The 19,519-nt window shown below is 45.3% G+C and overlaps 1 protein-coding gene across 7 annotated transcripts in view; it reads left to right on the forward strand.

Moving 5' to 3' along the window:
- The window catches only part of Ano6 (anoctamin 6), a 184,630-nt gene that overhangs the window by 125,056 nt on the left and 40,055 nt on the right, over positions 1-19,519 (forward strand). For all 7 annotated transcript variants that reach the window (NM_001253813.1, NM_175344.4, XM_030248256.1 and 4 more), the window contains 4 exons: positions 55-170; positions 4,346-4,480; positions 11,626-11,731; positions 15,885-15,945. In NM_001253813.1, coding sequence (NP_001240742.1) covers positions 55-170; positions 4,346-4,480; positions 11,626-11,731; positions 15,885-15,945 — 418 coding nt within the window. The remainder of the gene's footprint in view (positions 1-54; positions 171-4,345; positions 4,481-11,625; positions 11,732-15,884; positions 15,946-19,519) is intronic.

A 19,519-nucleotide genomic window follows, 5' to 3' on the forward strand; every position in this document is an offset into this window, starting at 1 on the left:
GTAAACTGAGGGAGGACCCTGACCCTCATTTCTTTCTTTCTTTCTGCTTCTCAGTGCAGATTCAACTATGAGTCGGAGGACATCAGTTGTCCTAGCGAGCGTTACCTCCTGTACAGAGAATGGGCTCACCCTCGGAGTATATACAAGAAGCAGCCCTTGGATCTTATCAGGTGAGCAGGAGAGAGTAGTCCACTGAGAAACACTCAGAGATGCCCTGAGGTATGTGCAGGGCAGCTGTCACACACCATTGCCAACCAGAGGAGTTCACCCAGCTTTGTGTTACCCATAGGTTTCTCATCCCAGGGTGTCTTATGTTCCCACAGAAGATGGATCATAACTTATGTGTCTCAGTGTCTGCTCTTAAATCAGGGCTGAAACCTGCCCTGGATTTGATCCCTGGTACTGAACATAAGATCCAGTCCCTTCTTGCCCTGTGGTCCAACGGTCTCACTGGTCTCACAGCCCAGCTTGATTGACAGTCATAGATGGGTCTTCTGGGCCTGGCCGACTCTCTCTGGAGTCATCTCGTGGGCACACTCTCTTGGCCCCAGCATTTTAGTGGGCAGAAAGTATCAGTGTGTTCCCGCCACGAATGGAAAGATTCCCTTCACTTTCAGGAAATGCCCAGGGATTAGAGATTACCTGTCAGGGACTTAGAATTCTTTTTTTGCACAGGAGTAAGTGTTATTAACTCATCGTGTGCTGTTAGATGTTATTTCATTACCTCATAGGAAATCGTGACTGCATGGGGCTTGTGTCTTAGAACATTTCCTATTAGAAGCAGGTAGTTTGGGCGCTGTGATGTTGAAGCATGCCTCTGTCCTGTGTGTCTGCTGCAGTGACATCATCCCTGTCTAATGACTTGACCTGCTTTGTGCAGGGATACTTGACATGTAGCATCGTGTGCTCCTGTTGGCATGGTTTCCTGTTTCCTCTGTCTTTGTGAAGGCAAAGGAATTGAGTGGTCCAGTTTATCGTTGGTTAGCATGGCCTCACTTCAGGGCATCAACATCCTCGGGGCTCCCACCACCTGCTGCTTGCTGTCTCTATTCCCCAATAACCTCCGAAGGCAATAGCGATCACTCATTAAAAATCATTTGTTAGATTAATTATCTCATAAAGACTCATTTAATTATTTCATTGGGTCCTCTATAGTCCTGCCTCGTTTAATATTATCTGGACTATTCTCACACAGGTGTACTTCTGTGAACTCTGATTACCCTGTAGATAAAATAGTATGTGGATGTAGGCATGTAGACAGTTTCCCTGGGCATCCATGAGGGACCTCTGGATCCAGAGGTATCCAGAGCCTCTGAGAATAAGGAAACCTGTTTGTAAGAATAAGGAAACCCTTTGTAAAAGGACATCATCACCTTTACATGGCCTGTGCCCTTCCTCCCATGTACCTTAAATCATTTTTCAATCACTCCTAATTCCTAGGATGGTGTAAATGACATGTATGTGGGTGGATGCTCTTCTGTGCCATGTAAAAAGGCAGGAAGAAAAGTCTCAATATGATGAATGCAGATGGAGTCTGCCCCCCCCCATCCCCACCCCGTGTCTTCAGGCCAGACTGGGTGCAGTCAGCATGGTAGAGCTGTGGACTCCCCACCCCCACCCCTGTGTTATCAGTTACCAGTTGACTGAATCCCTGGGTGTGGAACCCACAGATGGAGGGCTCACTATATTTGAGGTTGTCATTTGTGTGACGTTTCTGTTTTGTTAATGACCTTACATAGGAAATCAGTTGTGTAGATGGCACAGCAAGCAGTAGGTTGAACGGGCTCTTATTTTCTTTTTTTTTTTTTTCATTTTCCTTCTAATTTATTGACTCAGATTTTTTATTTTATAAAATTATGAATTTGATTTTGTGGTGGGCATACAGCACTGAATGTTAACCAACAGAAATTAACCACTCTCCCACCAATACTCTGTACTAACCAACTTTTGTTTTTCCTCAATCACGTTTCCCTTCCCTCCGACCCTCTCCATAATCTGGCTCTAAAATATAAAAATAATATAAAATATTTTTTTGTTTCTTTTTTTTTAATTTTTTTTATTAGGTATTTTCCTCATTTACATTTTCAATACTATCCCAAAGGTCCCCCATATCCACCCCCCCATCCCCTACCCACCCACTCCCCCTTTTGGCCCTGGCGTTCCCCTGTACTGGGGCATTTAAAGTTGGCAAGTCCAATGGGCCTCTCTTTGCAGTGATGGCCGACTAGGCCATCTTTCGATGCATATGCAGCTAGAGACAAGAGCTCCGGGGTACTGGTTAGTTCATATTGTTGTTCCACCTATAGGGTTGCAGTTCCCTTTAGCTCCTTGGGTAATATCTCTAGCTCCTGCATTGGGGGCCGTGTGATCCATCCAATAGCTGACTGTGAGCATCCACTTCTGTGTTTGCTAGGCCCCGGCATAGTCTCACAAGAGAGAGCTATATCTGGGTCCTTTCAGCAAAATTTTGCTAGTGTGTGCAATGGTGTCAGCGTTTGGAAGCTGATTATGGGATGGATCCCTGCATACGGCAATCACTAGATGGTCCATCTTTTTGTCACAGCTCCAAATTTTGTCAATAAACCAATTGCATTTGTTAACTGCTCCTACCCCGTTCTAACAGTTTCCTTTCTTTGCTTCTCCAGTTACCTCCTGAGCACTCAGGTTGACAACCTTTGCCTATAATTTCATGGGATCATCAAAAGGGCGAAATATAACCAGGCGGTGGTGGCACACGCCTTTAGTCCCAGGACTTGGGAGGTAGAGGCAGGCAGATCTCTGTGAGTTCAAGGCCAGCCTGGTCTACATAGTAAGTTCTAGGATAGCCAGGGCTACATAGTGAGAGACCTTACCTCAGAAACAGGGGGAGGGGGATTCTTTCTGTAAAAGTGAACCGAGGAAATGAGAAAAGGCTTCCAGCCCACAAGCCCTTTGGCATCACTTAAGCCTCTTTCGAAGTACAGTAAGAATATGTTAAAGACAGGACAAAATGACAGGGTCTTACCTCCAGGCACCATCCCAAGCCTGCTATTTTCTGGCTATCTAAGAGCCAGACACCAAGCCCCTGTCATACGAAAGTGTCACCTTATGCTCCTCTCATGTCCTAATTCTTCTCCATGTGGGTGCCAGCCTTCCCTTGGAGCCTGTGGCACTGGGCTGACCTCTGACCTGGGATCTGGTCCAGCCTCCTGGGGATCTAGGCTATGCTTCTAGATGGATTCCCTACTAGATGAGAGTCTTAGTGAGGGTTTTACTGCTGTGAACAGACACCATGACCAAGGCAACTCTTGTAAGGACAACATTTAATTGGGGCTGGCTTACGGCTTCAGAGGTTCAGTCCATTATCATCAAGGCAGGAAGATGACAACATCCCGGCAGGCATGGTGCAGGAGGAGCTGAGAGTTCTACATCTCGTCATCTGAAGGCGGCTAGAAGTCTGACTTTCAGGCAGCTAGGATGAGGGTCTTAAGCCCATGCCCACAGTGACACACCTACTCCAACAGGGCCACACCTTCTAATAGTGCCATTCCCTGGGCCAAGCATATACAAGCCATCACAAATGAGACTCAAAGAGACTGGCTCAGCTCCATACTAAACCTGAAGACCCATATACATCTCCAAGCCTGGAAACACTTAAGTGCACAGACCAAGACAGAAATAAAAGCAGCTCATAGAAACCCACATCACAGTGCTGCCCGGGCCTCCCTCACCACTCTGGCGGGAACAGTCTTTTCCTGCATCTTGTGCATCTTATTACCTACGGTCAGGAAGAGAGCAATGTTTTGTGAGAGAGAGCACCTTCACAGAACGACTCCTATTTCCCTACTGGTATTTAGTGCCCCATAGGTGTATAGGTACATTTGTGTAGAGAAGCCATGGTCTGGATGTGGGGGTGACACCATATGGGGTCAGACATGTACCCTGTACTTGGGACAACACCTGTCACTATCTGTAGAGTTTGGGTTTTTCACGGCCCTTCTTGCATTTTCTCCAAGTACTCAATACAGCCAGCTGACCGGAAGACTCCCGCACAGTGAAGGGTCTTTCAGAATCTGTACCATGGTGCTCATCTTCACGGAGAGCAAGGGATACCCTGTGTGCCCCATCTGCAATTCATTTTCCTTCCTTGCTTTTAAATTCACCCTGCTTCTGCTCTCTGTTCCATAGTTCAACTCGGGCGCCTGTGAGGCAGAGAGCATGCTGGGAGGGTGAATGCAATTGGATTTTTTCATTAAAAAGCCTCCTTTAGTTAAAAACCGAGCAGCCAGGCTAGGATGAAGCTGCACCGTGGTGAGCCTCTAAAAATACCTTCTCTCTCCCTCTCTCTCTCTCTCTCTCTCTCCAGGAAGTATTACGGCGAGAAGATTGGAATCTACTTTGCTTGGCTGGGCTATTACACGCAGATGCTCCTTCTCGCAGCTGTGGTGGGCGTGGCCTGCTTCCTCTATGGATATCTTGATCAGGATAACTGCACTTGGAGGTAATCCCACTTTAACCCTTGTCACCACAGTAATTAGTCTGAAAGTGTTTCCAGGGTTTTAGACTGTCTGGGCAAAGAAGAACTCATTGCAAACACACATTGCATCATCTCTCCCCTTTGTTCTGAGAATAGTAACAAAGAAAATGGAAAACATTTTTCTCAGATAATCTAACACAGCGTCTGATAGGAGAATTATGTCTAGGGGATATATATATATATATATATATATATATACATATGTACACACACATATATACACATATATATACACACACACACACATATATACACACATATATATATATTCCAATATTTTATATGAAAAAGGAAGGACTGAAGATAAGGTTGCCCTTGAACTTCTGCCTTCTAAGGACTGCTTTGCACAGCTTTGCAGACCTGGGCCAGTAAAAGCTCTGAATTCTTAGGGTCCCCGTGAGAAAGCTGGTGCATTTCCATGTTTAGAAATGACTTTTTCTTAAATTAAGAGATGTATGATTGAAAACTCAAGTGGCTTTGTGGTTTTGTTGTCTTACTTGTACGAGCTTATCCCATATAATGTCGGAAGGGGGAATAACGCAGTACCTCATAACCTGTTTGCGTTGGGTACTGGAATTTAAATGCTAGCTGCATCTTAGATAGTGGTTCTCAACCTGTGGGTCGTGATCCCTTGGGGTTAAATGACCTTTGCACAGGGGTCATTTAAGACCATCAGAAAACGTAGATATTTACATTATGATTCATAACTAGCAAAATTACAGTTATGAGGTAGCAACAAAAATGATTTTATGACTACACTTTTTATCACTACAACAAATGAGGAACTGTATTAAAGGGTTATAGTACAAGGGAAGTTGAGAACCACTGATCTAAGGGGGGGTTGCTGGGTGCTGGGAACACTTGCTTTTGAGGTGCTCTTGTTAATTGTATTATCATGCATCTGCTTTTGGTGTTCTCTGTTGTCTCCTGATGGACTGGCCTCTGTCCAGGTGTAATTGGGTAGATGGTGGCTCACGGACTTCAGTGCTGAGGTGATGACATTTTTCAAGCCCTGAGCATGTGAGACTGGCTCTGAGGCTGGATGGTTGTCGGCCTGATATAGAGAAACATTGCCTGTTCCACTGACAGGCCACAGAACCCGTGTGCCCAAGATGGCTGTTGGAAGTCTTGTCTCTTTATGCGAAAAAGAATCTGCAACTGAGGTCTGAACTCTGCTGCCTGCTCCCTCCATTTGTCTTCTGCTTCTTCGTTGGGCTAATGTTGGGCTAACTCCTACTTGGCATCCCAGAATAGATCTTCAGAATGACAGGGCTTCACTTTTGTAGTGTCCATTTGTGTATGCATATCTGTATGCACTGGATGGTGACGATGGTGGTGGTGGTGGTGGTGGTGGTGGTGATGGTGTGTGTGTGTGTGTGTGTTAGATAAGTTGGATGTTGGCTGTGGTCCATGCACATGAATACAGGAGCATGTAGAAGCCAGAGCAGAACTTGTATCTTCCTCGATTGCTGTCAGTCTTACCATCTTGAGACAGCATCCCTCGCTGACCCAGAAGCGCCCCTGTTTCCTAAACTGACTCACCACTGAGTTTCTGGGATCCTACTGTCTCTCTCCCCCAGTACTGGAATATAGGTATGTGCAGCCATCATTAAGTGGGTGCAGGAAGTCCGACTTGACACTGTTGTTCACACGGTGCTGGCTTTGGCAGCTAAAAGATGAAAGAGAGAGAGGGTATGGCCTCTTCCTCCACAGTTTCTGAAAGCCACCCAGGCACAGGCAGAGTGGGGAAGAGCCGGGTTTTTTTGCATGAAGGCCCTGAGGGTGTTTTGTGAAACTGAGAAAGAAAAGTCTTGATTACAGGGGAGAGCCCATGAGGTGGAAGATGCCAGAGCCATGAGATATCTGCCAGGAAGAGCTGCATGCAGCGAGTGTAAGCATTCCAGGAGGCTTGTCCCTTGCAGCCAGCAGAACTGGATGGGAAGAGTCATCCAAGCACTTTGAAAGCAAAGTCTAAGACAGCAGATTCAGAACTATGGGATCTGTAGTTTCCCCTGCTGGTCCTGGTCTGTCTTTGGTCCGTTATTTCTTCACTGTGCCCCTGTGCCTCTCCCTTCAGATGTATAATCTGTACCATTATAGGATGAAAGTGTGTGGTTTGCTTTTTGATTCTTTGGAGGAGGTGCAATTAAGGGTTCGCCTTAATTCTCAAACGAAACATTGGGTTTAGGACTTGGAAATTTCTGTAAAGACTATGGAGATTTTTGAGGTTGGGTTAAATGCATTTTGCTTTATGATGCAGCCGTAAGCCTATGGGGGCCAAGGAGTGGAATGTGGTGGTTTGAATGAGAGCTGTTTCCCAGTGGCTCAGGCATCTTAACACTTTGTCCCCAGCGGCTGGCGCTGTTGGGGGAGGTTTAAGAAGTGTGGCTCTACAGGAGGATATTACTGGGATGGGCTTTGAGAGTTTAGAGTCTCACCCCACTTCCAGTTTGCTCCCTCTGCATCATGCTTGTGGTTGAGATGTGATCTCTCAGCTCCTAGATCCTGCCACGTGCAGACATGCCTCTGCCATAAGGAACTCCTCTCTGGAGCTGTAAGCCAAATTAAACTCTCCTATAAGCTACCGTGGTCATGGTATTTATCACAGCAACAGAAAAGTAACCAAGACAACCCCCAAAGAAGCCAGTGCCCATTAGCAGTGATCTCCTGAGTGGCCATTCCCTTAGGCTCTAGAAAGCACTAATGCACTTGGTTTCTATAGATCTGTGGATATTCTATAGGTATCTGAGAATATTCTATAGATCTTATGGATATTGTGTAAGTCAAGCTATGCAGTGCGTGGTCTATCATGATTATATGGCCTCCGGTGATTATGTGGCGTCTCATGATTGCTTTCTACCACTCACGCTGTCATCAACAAGTCCTTTGTTGATGTATTTATTAACACCCCAATCCCTTTTGGTGCCAAATGATATCCCGTTGCATGGGTATGCTACATTTCCAATCTGTACATCAACTGATGGATGCTGGGACGCTCAGGAATATTATGTCTGCTGAGAACATTTACTTGACGGGTTGTCACGGGGACAAAGGTTTCATGTCTCTTGAGGATATACCAAGGGGCGGGGTTTCTGGGCTATATATAAAGTCTCTGTTTGACATTGGGAGACACTACCAAAGTACTGTCCAGATGCCTGCTGTTTTACATCCCCACCAGTCACCTGTAGGGACTCCAGATTCTCCAGGGACCAATGGGTACTTTCTTTGGTTTTGTTTTTGTTTTGGAATTGGCTGTGATGGTTTGTATATGCTCATTCCAGGGAGTAGCACTATTAGGAGGTGTGAACCTGTTGTGTAGATGCGTCACTGTGGGTGTGGGCTATAAGACCCTCATCTTAGCTACCTGGAAGTCAGTCTTCCACCTGCAGCCTTCAGATGAAGATGTAGAACTCTCAGCTCTTCCTGCACCGTGCCTGTCTAGATGCTGCCACGCTCCCACCTTGATGATAATGTATTGAACCTCTGACGCTGTAAGCCAGCCCCGGTGAAATGTTGTCCTTTTTAAGACTTGACTTGATTATGGAGTGTGTTCAGCAGTAAAACCCTAAGATATTGGCCATCTCATTCGGTGTAAGTGGTATCTCATGGCTGTTGTGGGTTTTCCCAACCTAGACTGGTGCTGAGCATCTTCTCTGAGTTTATCACTGGTGTGACTTTAGAGAAACGTCTCTTGGAATCTTCTGCCTGTAATTGTGTTGACTTGGAATTAATAGTTCTCTGTGTGCTCAGCATAGAAGCCCCTTGTCAGATCCTGTCTTCTTCTGTTTCAAATAATATCACAACAGACAGGGGAGTTTGTGAGTAATGAGCTTTTTTTCTCACAATTCTGCGTGTTAGGAGCTCAACTTGGTGTCTCTTGGGGGCTGGGCAGAGTTTGGAAGGAGTCAATGTTGTATCCTACCTGGCCTGAGAGCCCAGTGGTTGGTTTGTTTGTTTGTTTGTTTGTTTGTTTGTCTTTAACTTACATGAGTTCCTCCTTCATTCTTGATGACTGGCTTCACAGGTGTAGAATCTGGGTACACAGCTTGCTTTTATGACTTAGCAAACACTGTCCCACTCTTTCTGGACCCTGGGTTTCTGACAGGGAGTCGTGTTTTCTTTCTGGTGAGCTTTCTGGGTGGCCAGTCATGTCTGCCTCTGTCTCTGTCTCTGTCTCTGTCTCTGTCTCTCTCGCTCCATTCTTTCCTAGGACTCTCTCTCTCTCTGTGTGCCCTTTGAGTATGGTGTCCCTAGGTTTGAATCTCCTTGAGTGTATCTTTCTACGATCTTGCCGAGTTTCTCGGATGTAAAGATGAAAGCATTCATCAAAGTTTGGAGGTCGGGCTCATCCTTCAATGGTTCCTTTCCTGTATGCGACTTGCCCAGTGCATGTGCTGATGGTGTGTCTGATAGAGTTCCCTGGTATTTGAAGCTGACTTTTCAGGTCTTTCCTACTCCTTTTTCTTTCCATTTTTCAGACTGTATAGCCTGAAGAGATACATTAAGTTTCTTGTCTGCAGAGGAGAGCCTTTCAGGACTTCCGCATTGCTGTTACTGTGCTTGGCTTCAATGTCTTGTTCTCGTTAGCATACTGCTTTCCTCATTCAGTGAGACGCCGTCACATCGTTTCTTTAATGCCCGAGGTGTGACTTCCTTTAGTTCTGAGTTCATATTTGCTCACTCCTGATTCTGATGCACCTTCGACGGGCACATTGAGAATTTGACATTTTAAGTATTACACTGTAAGAGCCATGGGAATCAGATTTCCCCCTCTGGGTTTATTGCTACTTCTTGTTGCAATTCCTCTGCCACCCTTGTTCCTTTCCTAGACTGATTCCATGGTCTGTGTTCCCTGCCTTGTATGGGCACTGAAGTCTGTGTGTGCAATAGATCACTACACGCCAGGTAGATTCAGTGATTCCATCCATGCTGGGTCCTGTCCTTTCTCCTTGCCATGTGTATCGGGAATGTGTCTGACACTCCAACAGACTGAATTCTGTTCTCCTAAGGCTTCCTTTCTGGCTTAGGCAGAAGGCCAGGGTCAGCCTCCAGGATCTTTCAGACCTGTCCAGGCTTATGCACTCTTATCTAGAACATATGCACGTGGCCTCCTGTATCACACAGATATCTTAAAGGTTTGGGGACTGTGGTTACACCATACCCACTTCTTCCTTTTAGGTTTCATTAGGGCTGATATGGCCACTCCAGACACGCTTCCCATACCCATGTTCCTCTGGGTTATTTGCAAGGTCACCTGGGCAGCTGTAATGCCGTCCATCCCCCATTCTCGCAGTGTCCATCTGAAATGGCATCCCCTCTCAGAGCAGTCTACAACCCCTGGTCTATTTTCATTAAATCTCAAATGTGTCGGTAACTTCCTCTGTGGTTTTCGTTTCCATGGTGACAGCATTTCTCCTTATCCTAAGATTGTTGAGATATTCTTTTGTTGTTATAGTCTCTTAAAAACATTTCTTTTATTTTCAATTACATGTGTGTGTTGATAGCACAGGTGCCCGCCTCCCCCTTGCCCTCCAAAGCCAGAAAGGGTATCAGGTCCCCTGGAGCTAGAGTTACAGGCAGTTGTGTGCTGCTCTCTGTAGGTGCTGGGATCCGAACTCAGGTCTTCTACAAGAGCAGTATGTTCTCTTAACTGTGAAGCCCAGCTCTCCAGCCCTGTCTGTTTTCTTTTTCATATTCTGTAGCTGTCATTCTTGTTTCTCAAATAGAATTGACTTTTATGTGACACAATGGGGCTTATTTGCATTCATGTTCTATCATGTATCATGAATTGAGCTGTCTGTTCCTATTGCCTAAATCGGGGGCCAGATCTTTGGATATAGGTAGGAACCTTTGCGTGTTTTATTTTATGCTGCTGTTGGTGGTTTAGACTGTGTCAGCTGTGTCTAATTGGTCTGGTATGGACTTTGGGTCTTCTGTGAGATTTGTAGAGCAATAGAAAAAGATCCAGCAAGAATCCTGATATTCCCCACGCCCTGCCACCAAACAATTCTGAAATCATAGCGCAGATCTTCCTCACTGTATATGACAAAGTTTTATAGTATTTTTTCATATAAATCTTAATACATCTTTGATTAGATTCATTCCCAAACACTATACTTGTGAAACTACTAAAAAATAATAATATTTTTAAAAATGTTATTTCCCAATTGTTTCAAGTGGATAAGGAGAAAATCTCTTTTTATTTCCCTGTGTATACTTTATATATTAATTCCGTGTCCACAAACTTTACTAAAAATGCTCTTATTATCTCTGGGTTCAAGGTGAGACCTAATGCTACGATAAATACTAGGATCTCCCTGTCTTGAAAAAACAAAAAATAAAAGAAATAAACCAAACAAACTAGGATCTGTGCAGGGGAGCGGTGTGGTCTTCAGTTGCTCATGGAAGCAGAAGTAGTAATGTGATTCCCACATCAAATTCAAATAGCAACTGGAGGGGTTTTATGGAGAACGGTAGGGTCCTGGGTGGTGTGCGGAGACAGCTGGGACCTGTGACAGGCTGTGGTTTCCCTCCTGCTGGTGTTCAAAGCCTTACATTGATGGGCTGTCTGTGCTTTACAGATCCAAGCAAAGCCATTAGGAGGACCATTTCTCATAGCCCTGAGTTAAGAGAACGCTTGGACATTGTATGGAATTCTCAAAGAATTAGTAAAAGATATTACATTAAAATATGAGCGCCGGAGAGATGCCTGAGTGGTTAAGAGCACTGACTGCTCTTCCTATGGACCTGGATTCCATTCCTAGCCCTCACGTGCTGGCTCACAACCGTCTTATCACTCCAGCCCCAGGAGGATCCAGTGTCCTGGCTTCTGTGCATATGGTGTGCAGACATACATGCTAGCAAAATACCAACAGAAATAAATAAAAATAAAGGCTTAAAAGATTTGAAATATGTTTTAAAAAAACCCCAATTTTAAAAGAAAGGATGTAGATCATTGACTGTTCTGTGTGCTTTTAGAGTTTCTGATTCATAGGTTTCATTTCAGTTTTGTTGCTTGTCATGGATGGACTCGGATTTTATCACGTTGATAGAATATGAAAGCCTCTTTCTTAACGTTTCTGAGTTGTTTTATTTCTTTTTTTCTTTAGCAAAGAGGTCTGTGATCCTGACATCGGTGGCCAGATCCTGATGTGCCCCCAGTGTGACAGGCTGTGTCCGTTCTGGAGGCTGAATATCACCTGTGAATCTTCTAAGGTAACTTTCAGCATTCCAGATGTGTGCAGAAAATAGTCACTTTAGCATAGCATATAGAATTATTCTCCCTCTGAGGAATGTATAAAGGACTTTCATAAATGAAGTTTCCCCCACGCTGGAAGGTAGCGTCCAGTCCACATGTTTATTCTGCATTTACAGATCATAAAGTGACAGTGACCACTTCTCAGAAGGCTCAGGGGAAGTAAGGATGTGGTGGGCCTGAAGCTACCTAAGGAACTCAGTTAATCCAAACGGAAGTTCCAAAGTCAGCTTGAGTAGAGATTTTGTTTTCTCGAGGCTGGGGGCTGCCCTTCCATGGAGCTGTAGCCTCAGCCATACGTGTACCATTGCAAGTGTTTGCATTCATTCAAATGAGTAGAAGCCTAAAATGTGTGCTTGTAGATTTGTACTTAAAAACCCTGCAGTTTGTACAGCTTGTGTTTTCTGCTTTCAGCACGTGCAGACACTCTATACCTTTGGATTTTTTAAAGGCTCTTCTGCTCATATTTAGACTATATCTGTTACTATAAAAGGAAAGTTTTGTATTTTGATGATAAAAGATGCTTGGCACAAAACATCCTCACAAAACACTGCTGACACCCCGAATACTGGCTGGTGGGGTGAGCTCTTAAGACCCAGGAAACTTGGGTCGAACCTTGAGACAGGAGGGAAGTGTGCTGAGAAGCTGTGAGCTTTGACAGACAGCTTGACCTCTTAGGACCGCAACGTTTCAACCTGTAAAGTGGGAATGATTCCACCTACATCATAGGCGCTTTATCTCTGGATGTAAAGAAATAGCCTGTCACAATAGACTACTGGTCTCTGATATGAATTTTGTCTTGCCATGGGAGACCAGGAATCGTGTGTTCCTGGAGCATTCTGACATAATCTATCAAAGTCTGTCATTTAAGAGTAATGCTAGAGTATTAATTTCTTTTTGAACTTTATTTTAGACTTATTTATGTGAGTACACTATCGCTGTGTAGGGCATTAGATTCCCAGGACAGATGAGATGGTCATGAGCCACCACGTAGTTACTGGGAATTGAACATAGGACCTATGGAAGAGCAGCCAGTGCTCTTAACTTCTGAGCTATCTCTCCATCTTTTATACTTTAATTGTGTGTGTGTGTATGTGTGTGTGTGTACACAAGCAAGTGTTAAAGTGAGAGGAGAAATTTTGTGGAGTTGTTTCTCTCTTTCCTTTTTGGAGAGGTTCCACATCACAGACTTGTGCAGCAAAGCAATTTTTCCTGCTGAGCCATTTTGAGAGTACTCTTCAGTGTTCTTATACTGATTACATCACCTTTGACACATAGCACCTGTGATGTAGGCAGAATCACTCTCCCATTTTACAGGTTGAAACACTGAGGCCATGAGAAACTAAACAGCCTGTGAAGCTCACACAGTTAGGAACTGGCAAGGACAGGAGCTACAGCAGATCTGCACTGCCCACCATGCCACATTTCTCACAGACTGGTAGCACTGGGCACACAACCCTGAAATCCAGATTTGTGTTTGAAAAACTTTCCCCACTACTAGTTATGATGACAGTGGCACACTGTCAGCCTAATTGATTTCTATACTTAACTAAGATTAAAGAGGATTTAACTGCCTGTCCCTTGAGCCAAGGCAGTGCCCAGACTGAACTAGAAGACTGTGCAGTGATTAGTAAGACTCAAGGAAGCCGCTGGCTGATGGCTTTGGACAGATGAATCACAGGCAGTTGTTAGCGCATTTCCCCAAGGCTCTGCACCCAAGCAGTAGCCGTGTACCCACGAAGCCACAGTGGAAGGTCTGCTCTGAAGACATCCATTACACTTCCCTCCCCTCGCCACTTCATTCCTTCGGCTCTACCTACAGTACCTTAGCTGAGGACTTTCAAGTGTCTTTCATTGTTCGGGGTGGGGGTTGGGGTGTGTGTGTGGTGGTCTTTGGTTCTGTCATGTTTCCTAAAGGATTTCTTGAATCTTGTGGGAGCCATTTACAAAGCGAAGGACACATAGATAAGAATCGGAGAGAAAGGATGAAAGGGGTGGGGTAAGGGTGAGTGGGGTGGGGTAAGGATGAGAGGAGCGGGGCAAGGATGAGAGGGGCGGGGCAGGAAAGATGTTTCTGATTTCTTCCATCCTTATTACATTGATTCACTTACTGATTTCTGCCTCTCCTCTGAAGAGCTGTTCACTTGTGACTCCAATAAAATGCTGACTTGGGGCTGCTCTTAATGTAGCCTCTGGACCACTGTGCCAGCTCAGCTGCCCATCAAGATAAGCTAGGCTTCTAAGCAAGCCTGTACCTTACCATCTCCCCTACTCCTGCTTCCAAAGGGCTCTCGGGACAAAGCAGAGAGAGGCCACATATCTACTTAGTAGCATGGCAGATTCATCTATGCCCAATCTTGCCCTGGGGTACCAGGCACATCCCTCACTGGGAACTAGGCAGTTGGCCTGACTTGTATCAATTCCAAAATGGGAGTGACAGTGGATGGGGTCTTGAGGAAGGAGATTTCACATGTGGGATATTTCTCACGGCACTTTGTGTGAAGCTATTTGCTGTAAATGGTTGAAGGACATTTCAGAGCAATGGGTCCCCAAAGGCAAAGAGAAAAGATACAGAAAGCATCATTGGTGGGACATCCAGGCATAACAAGTATATCTTCCTTCACCTGGAGATTTTTCTTTTTAAAGAGGGGTTGTCTCCTGAAACCATTTAGAATCATGCTGTTCGGGTAAAGTTCACATGGATGAGGGAGGCACTTGTGCCTGCTATGGAAACCCTGAGGATAAGAATGTAACTAGATACATAGTTTCTGATCATAACTAGATAGTTTCTAATGAAAATAAACAATGACTGTGTTCGTGAAAATGACACAGCTTTGAATATAAAAGGCAACTGAAACAAAGAAACCTATCTCGGCAGAGTACACTTCCCACTTAGAAACACCTTTGAATGTCACAGTTGTAGAAGTTCCCCTGGATCCTCTTCATGGCCCCCTTATCCCCTTTACTCTTCCCATGGCCTCTGGTAAAACAGGCAGACAGAACCCACTGCTCCCACTTAGCCATTAACTTTGTGAGTCCTTCCTTAAGGAAGTTTTTAAGTGCTCACAAATGAAAAGATGGTAACTGTGATGGTTTGTATATACTTGGCCCAGGAAGTGGCATTGTTTGAAAGTGTGGCCTTGCTGGAGTAGGTGTGTCACTGTAGGTGTGGGTTTTAAGTCCCTCATCCTAGCTGCCTGAAAGCTATTTTTCTCTTAGCAGCCTTCAGATAAAGATGTAGAACTCTCAGCTCCACCTATACCATGCCTGCCTGGATGCTGTCATGATAATGGACTGAACCTCTGAACCTGCAAGCCAGTCCTAATTAAATGTTTTCCTTAGAAGACTTGCCTAGGTCATGGCATCTGTTCACATCAGTAAAACCCTAACTATGACAGAAGTCAATTAGATTTTTTTACCCAGCCAGTCATAAAGGCAGGCAGCTAGGCTATGTATCCATCACCAAAGAGGTGGAGTTTGGCAGCCGTGGTAGCTCCGCCTCAGTGAGACAGTAATCCTTTCTGGTAATTGTACCAGTGCCATCAGCAGAAGCACCTGCATTGCCTTGATCCCACTGAAAATCCTCATCATCGCTTACAGATGCAAAGCCTTCCTCGGGTGGGTGGAAGCAGAAGGCTCCTGGAGGAGAGCCATCACTACATAAACTCAGCTTTGTATTTTTTTTTTAATAAGGAAAGGAATATTTCTGGAATTTATCCTCTGAGGGGACTGAGACACTGATAAGAGGCAAACCATAAACTTACTTAGAGGGCACTGGATCCTTAGAGCCGTTCGCTACGTTCTCCCACTCACTCTGACAGCTCATAAAAGAGGCTTTAACGGCCTGCAATCTTAGCAGATGTGCCTAGTCCTTTATCGCCGTGTGGGAAGATTCCACTGGAAAATGTACTCAAGGCTCAGACGGCGAAAGCTGTTTGCTTTTAAAATGCGAGAAATTCCATCTGTGGGTATGTCATACGTGTGGTGATTGTTAAACCAGCATTGGGCTCAGCAAACACTGCAGGCTGCAGAGTGTACGAAGTGTTACGTATTTGCTGAATTTCTGATAAGTGAGGAATTGATTTATTTATGCCTTGCTGCTCTGTTTTCCAGAAATTGTGCATCTTTGACAGTTTTGGAACCCTGATCTTCGCTGTATTTATGGGAGTGTGGGGTAAGTTACTTTCAGTTTTCTCTCAGTTTGATGGTGTCTGTGCAATTTTGTGTAAGCTATTAAATTCATGTACTTTTAGGACCATGTTCTGGCTGAACCTCCATTCCTCCAGAGCTTTGCTGGTAGTTGTCATTCGATTTTACTGTATGAAAATTTACCTCAGAGATCCATGGCTTCAACCACACACGGTTTCATTCTTTTTTGTTTTTGTTTTTTTGTTTTTCTTCTCTCAGTTCCCTGAGTCACACATGGCCTGATCTCTGTGGTGAGCCATTGGCTTCTCTGTAAAGAGGTGATATAGCAGTAAGAAGCCTGGCCTGGTCTGTGGGGTTCCAAATGGTGTCACCCTCAAATTATCTAGCCTAGGATTCTGTATGGGTCTTCAGAGATACAAAAGGACGCAAAGGACCACAGACCTCAATGGGTTTGGCATTAAGGTTATTATTGACATTTATTCTTTGAGAATGTCATACAATTAAATCTGGTCATATCCACCCCCTGCTTCATGTCTCAAGTTGCCCCCGATCCTCCCCACTGCGTCTTCCTCTCAACTTCATGTTCTCCTTGTCTATTCTGAAATAGCTCACTAAGCCCAGTTGGCGCTGCCGGGGTGTGCATGGGCTCTTGGCCAGCTTCTGGAGCCTAGGCAACCCTACCTCTGGCCAACCCTCCAGAGGAGAATGTGTCTCCTTCCCCAGGCAGCTGCTGAATGCCAGCAGCTCCTCCAGTAGAGATGACTTTTGTGAGCTCACCCCTAGTCTATGTTGTAATTTGGATTGGCTTATTGTGGGCAGGTCTGGTGCAGGTAACCATGGCTACTATGAGTCTGTGTGTATAGCAGCCATGCCTTATCCAGAAGATAATATTTCATGGTACTCTTCCCTGTCCTCGAACCATTAAATTCCTCCCCTCCCGATCCCCCTCTCCTCTCCCTCCTCTCTCCTCCTCCCCTTCCTCCCAGTCCTCCCCCTCCTCCTCTGCAGTGATACCTGAGCCTTGGCAGGGGTCTGGTAAGAGATGTCCCATTTAGGGCTGAGCACAGGGAAGCAGCTTTACCGACATGGAGAGCATCCTAGAACTATGGGTTTAAATTAAATGCTCAGACAGCTTGGCTGCATGGCCATTTAGCAAAGTCCCAACAGTAGGTCCCACCTTAGGGATTATGATCGCCTCAGGTCTGGGCTCTTAGCTCGGCTTAGAGTACCAGGCCTGACTTCTGTCCTGTGCAGCACACCCCAAATCCAATCAGAAGGCAACTGGCTACCCTATAAAAGTCATGCCACAACTGCACCCTGGGTACCCACAAGTGCAACAGCGACATTGGGCCCATGATTATAGTATTTGCTAATGTCCTGGCAGCTGAAGCAGCAAGGCAGGCATCCGAGCCTGAGGGATGGAGTGGAGGAAAGGACCCAGGGGTGTGAGTCACTGGAGGCCATCACTGTTGTTTCGGTGTCCGTCGTCTCAAATGCTAAGAACCAGAGCTCCTCTTTCCCCTGCCCCTCCCCCTCTCCTTTGACTAGACAATCACAGGAACCTCGTTAGTCCCCAAATACAAAATCTACAATAATCCAAAATCCCAGTGTTAGTGTAAATCAGCGCTCAGCATGTTTCCATATTCCAGGTTGGTAGATAAGGAATGCTTATTCTTAGACTATAACAGTCCCCACAGTTAGAATTCAGCCTGGGGCAGGGGCAGCAGTGAGGAACAGGAGAATGCCCGTGAGCTTGCTTCTTTTTATAGTTTTATAGGATCGGAAAGTTTTTAAGTATATTTCACTGTGGTAATAATAGCCAGTTCTCTGTAATAGAAAAGATGCGATCTTGACGCGTAAGTTCTGCCTAGAAACTGGATGTTGTTTGTCCCTTTTAACGTGGGTAGCATCAGTAATATAGCGAGGAAAGCATTTCATTTAAAAGCAGATGTCTGAGTGTTTGATTGGCGTAAATACTCTAACGTAGAGGAAAATGTCCCACCATCAAGGATACATGCATTCGATTTCCACTTGTGTCTTGTGCATTGAGATCAGCAATGTCAGGTCACAGGAAAGTGTGGGGAAGAAACCAGGCCACACCTCTCAGCTTGAAAGGCAAGTCTTTAGTGTGTGCACACACACAGAGTTGGGGATTGGGGTTCCTTGCAGGGCAGGTGGTGGCTTTACCTGTGAAGGGCCACCGAATGGTACATTGTACCCTTAAGAGATACATTGTACCCATGTGCTGGGTGGTATAGAGAGAATCTTACACATCTGGATGGATGTTATACCTGTCAATAATAAATCTGACCACTTGTAGCCTAGGTAGGAAATAGAAGGTGGGAGGGACACCTGGGAGGCAGAAAGAATTCTGGGATAGCACAGGCAGAAGATCAGCCTGGGAAGATGTGACAAGACAGGTGCAGGGTACCTGAGCACAGTTAACCAACCAGCCATGTGGCAGAATGTAGGTTAAATTAATTAGGGTATTTTAGTTTTGATCTAGTTAGAGCCTAGCTATATGGCCAAGGTATTTATAGATATATTTTTGAGTCTGAGTCTTTATTTCTGGGATCACGGGACTGGGAGTAAGAACTGGGCCTAACTTCTACAGGGTGGTGGTGGCTGGCACACGCCTTTGAATCCAGCACTCTGGAGGCAGAGGCAGGTGAATCTCTGAGTTCTCTGAGTTCGAGGCCAGCCTGGTCTACAGAGCAAGTTCCAAGACAGCCAGGGCTACACAGAAAAACCCTGTCTCAAAAAAAAAAAAACTATAAATAAATAGCAAACCAACCTCTGAGTGGCAAGGAGAGAGGGAGAGAGAAAAGACTGACCTGTGGATACTGTTCAGGGACACCGAAATCTAAGGTGACCACACTTACCCAGTAAGAGGCCCTGTCCTTCAGACACTTGGCATGTTTTACTGGAAACCATGCACTGAGAGATATGGCACAGAAGCATAGAGCAGGCAGGGGGTGCAGCTCAGCAGGAGGATGCTTGCCTACCGTGCCTACCATGAGTGACGCTTTGGGTCAGATCCATGTATTAGGACCCTCTGTGTTGCCCTCCACTGTTGTAAATACATCACCTTCCTCCAGTAGTAGCCAGGGAGCTACGCACGTAGGTCAGTACTCTTAATGTTGTGTGAGCCACAGCTTGTGATCTCTACAGCTCTAACAGAAGACATTTTAAGTAAAAGGAAAAAATATATATTAATTTTGATGAAGGAAGGACAAAGCCCAAATTTCCCTAAGTTTCCTCTCTCTGATCGTTAACTGCACCCTGGTTGTAGAACTGTCATGCATCAGGCTGTCTGCCAATCCTGTCTGACTTTAGGATGCAGAAAGCGTCTCTGCTTTTTGCTTGTGGTATCGTATGTACATCTTTAAGGATATCCATCTGATGAACTCTCTAAGTGCTTTACAGCAGTTTCCTCATTACTTCTGCCTTCTGAGGACTACTGCTGTGAACCTCATTACAGAAAAGTCTGAAATTGCAGAGTCGAGGCGGCAGGAGGCTCTGAAGTCATTGCTAGCCTCTGCCAATCCTGTGGCAGCTCCTCCCGCACAGCGTATCTGGCACGGACTAATTCTCCGTTC

Source organism: Mus musculus, chromosome 15 (genome assembly GCF_000001635.26).
Source record: "Mus musculus strain C57BL/6J chromosome 15, GRCm38.p6 C57BL/6J".
Classification (NCBI taxonomy): Eukaryota; Metazoa; Chordata; class Mammalia; order Rodentia; family Muridae; genus Mus; species Mus musculus.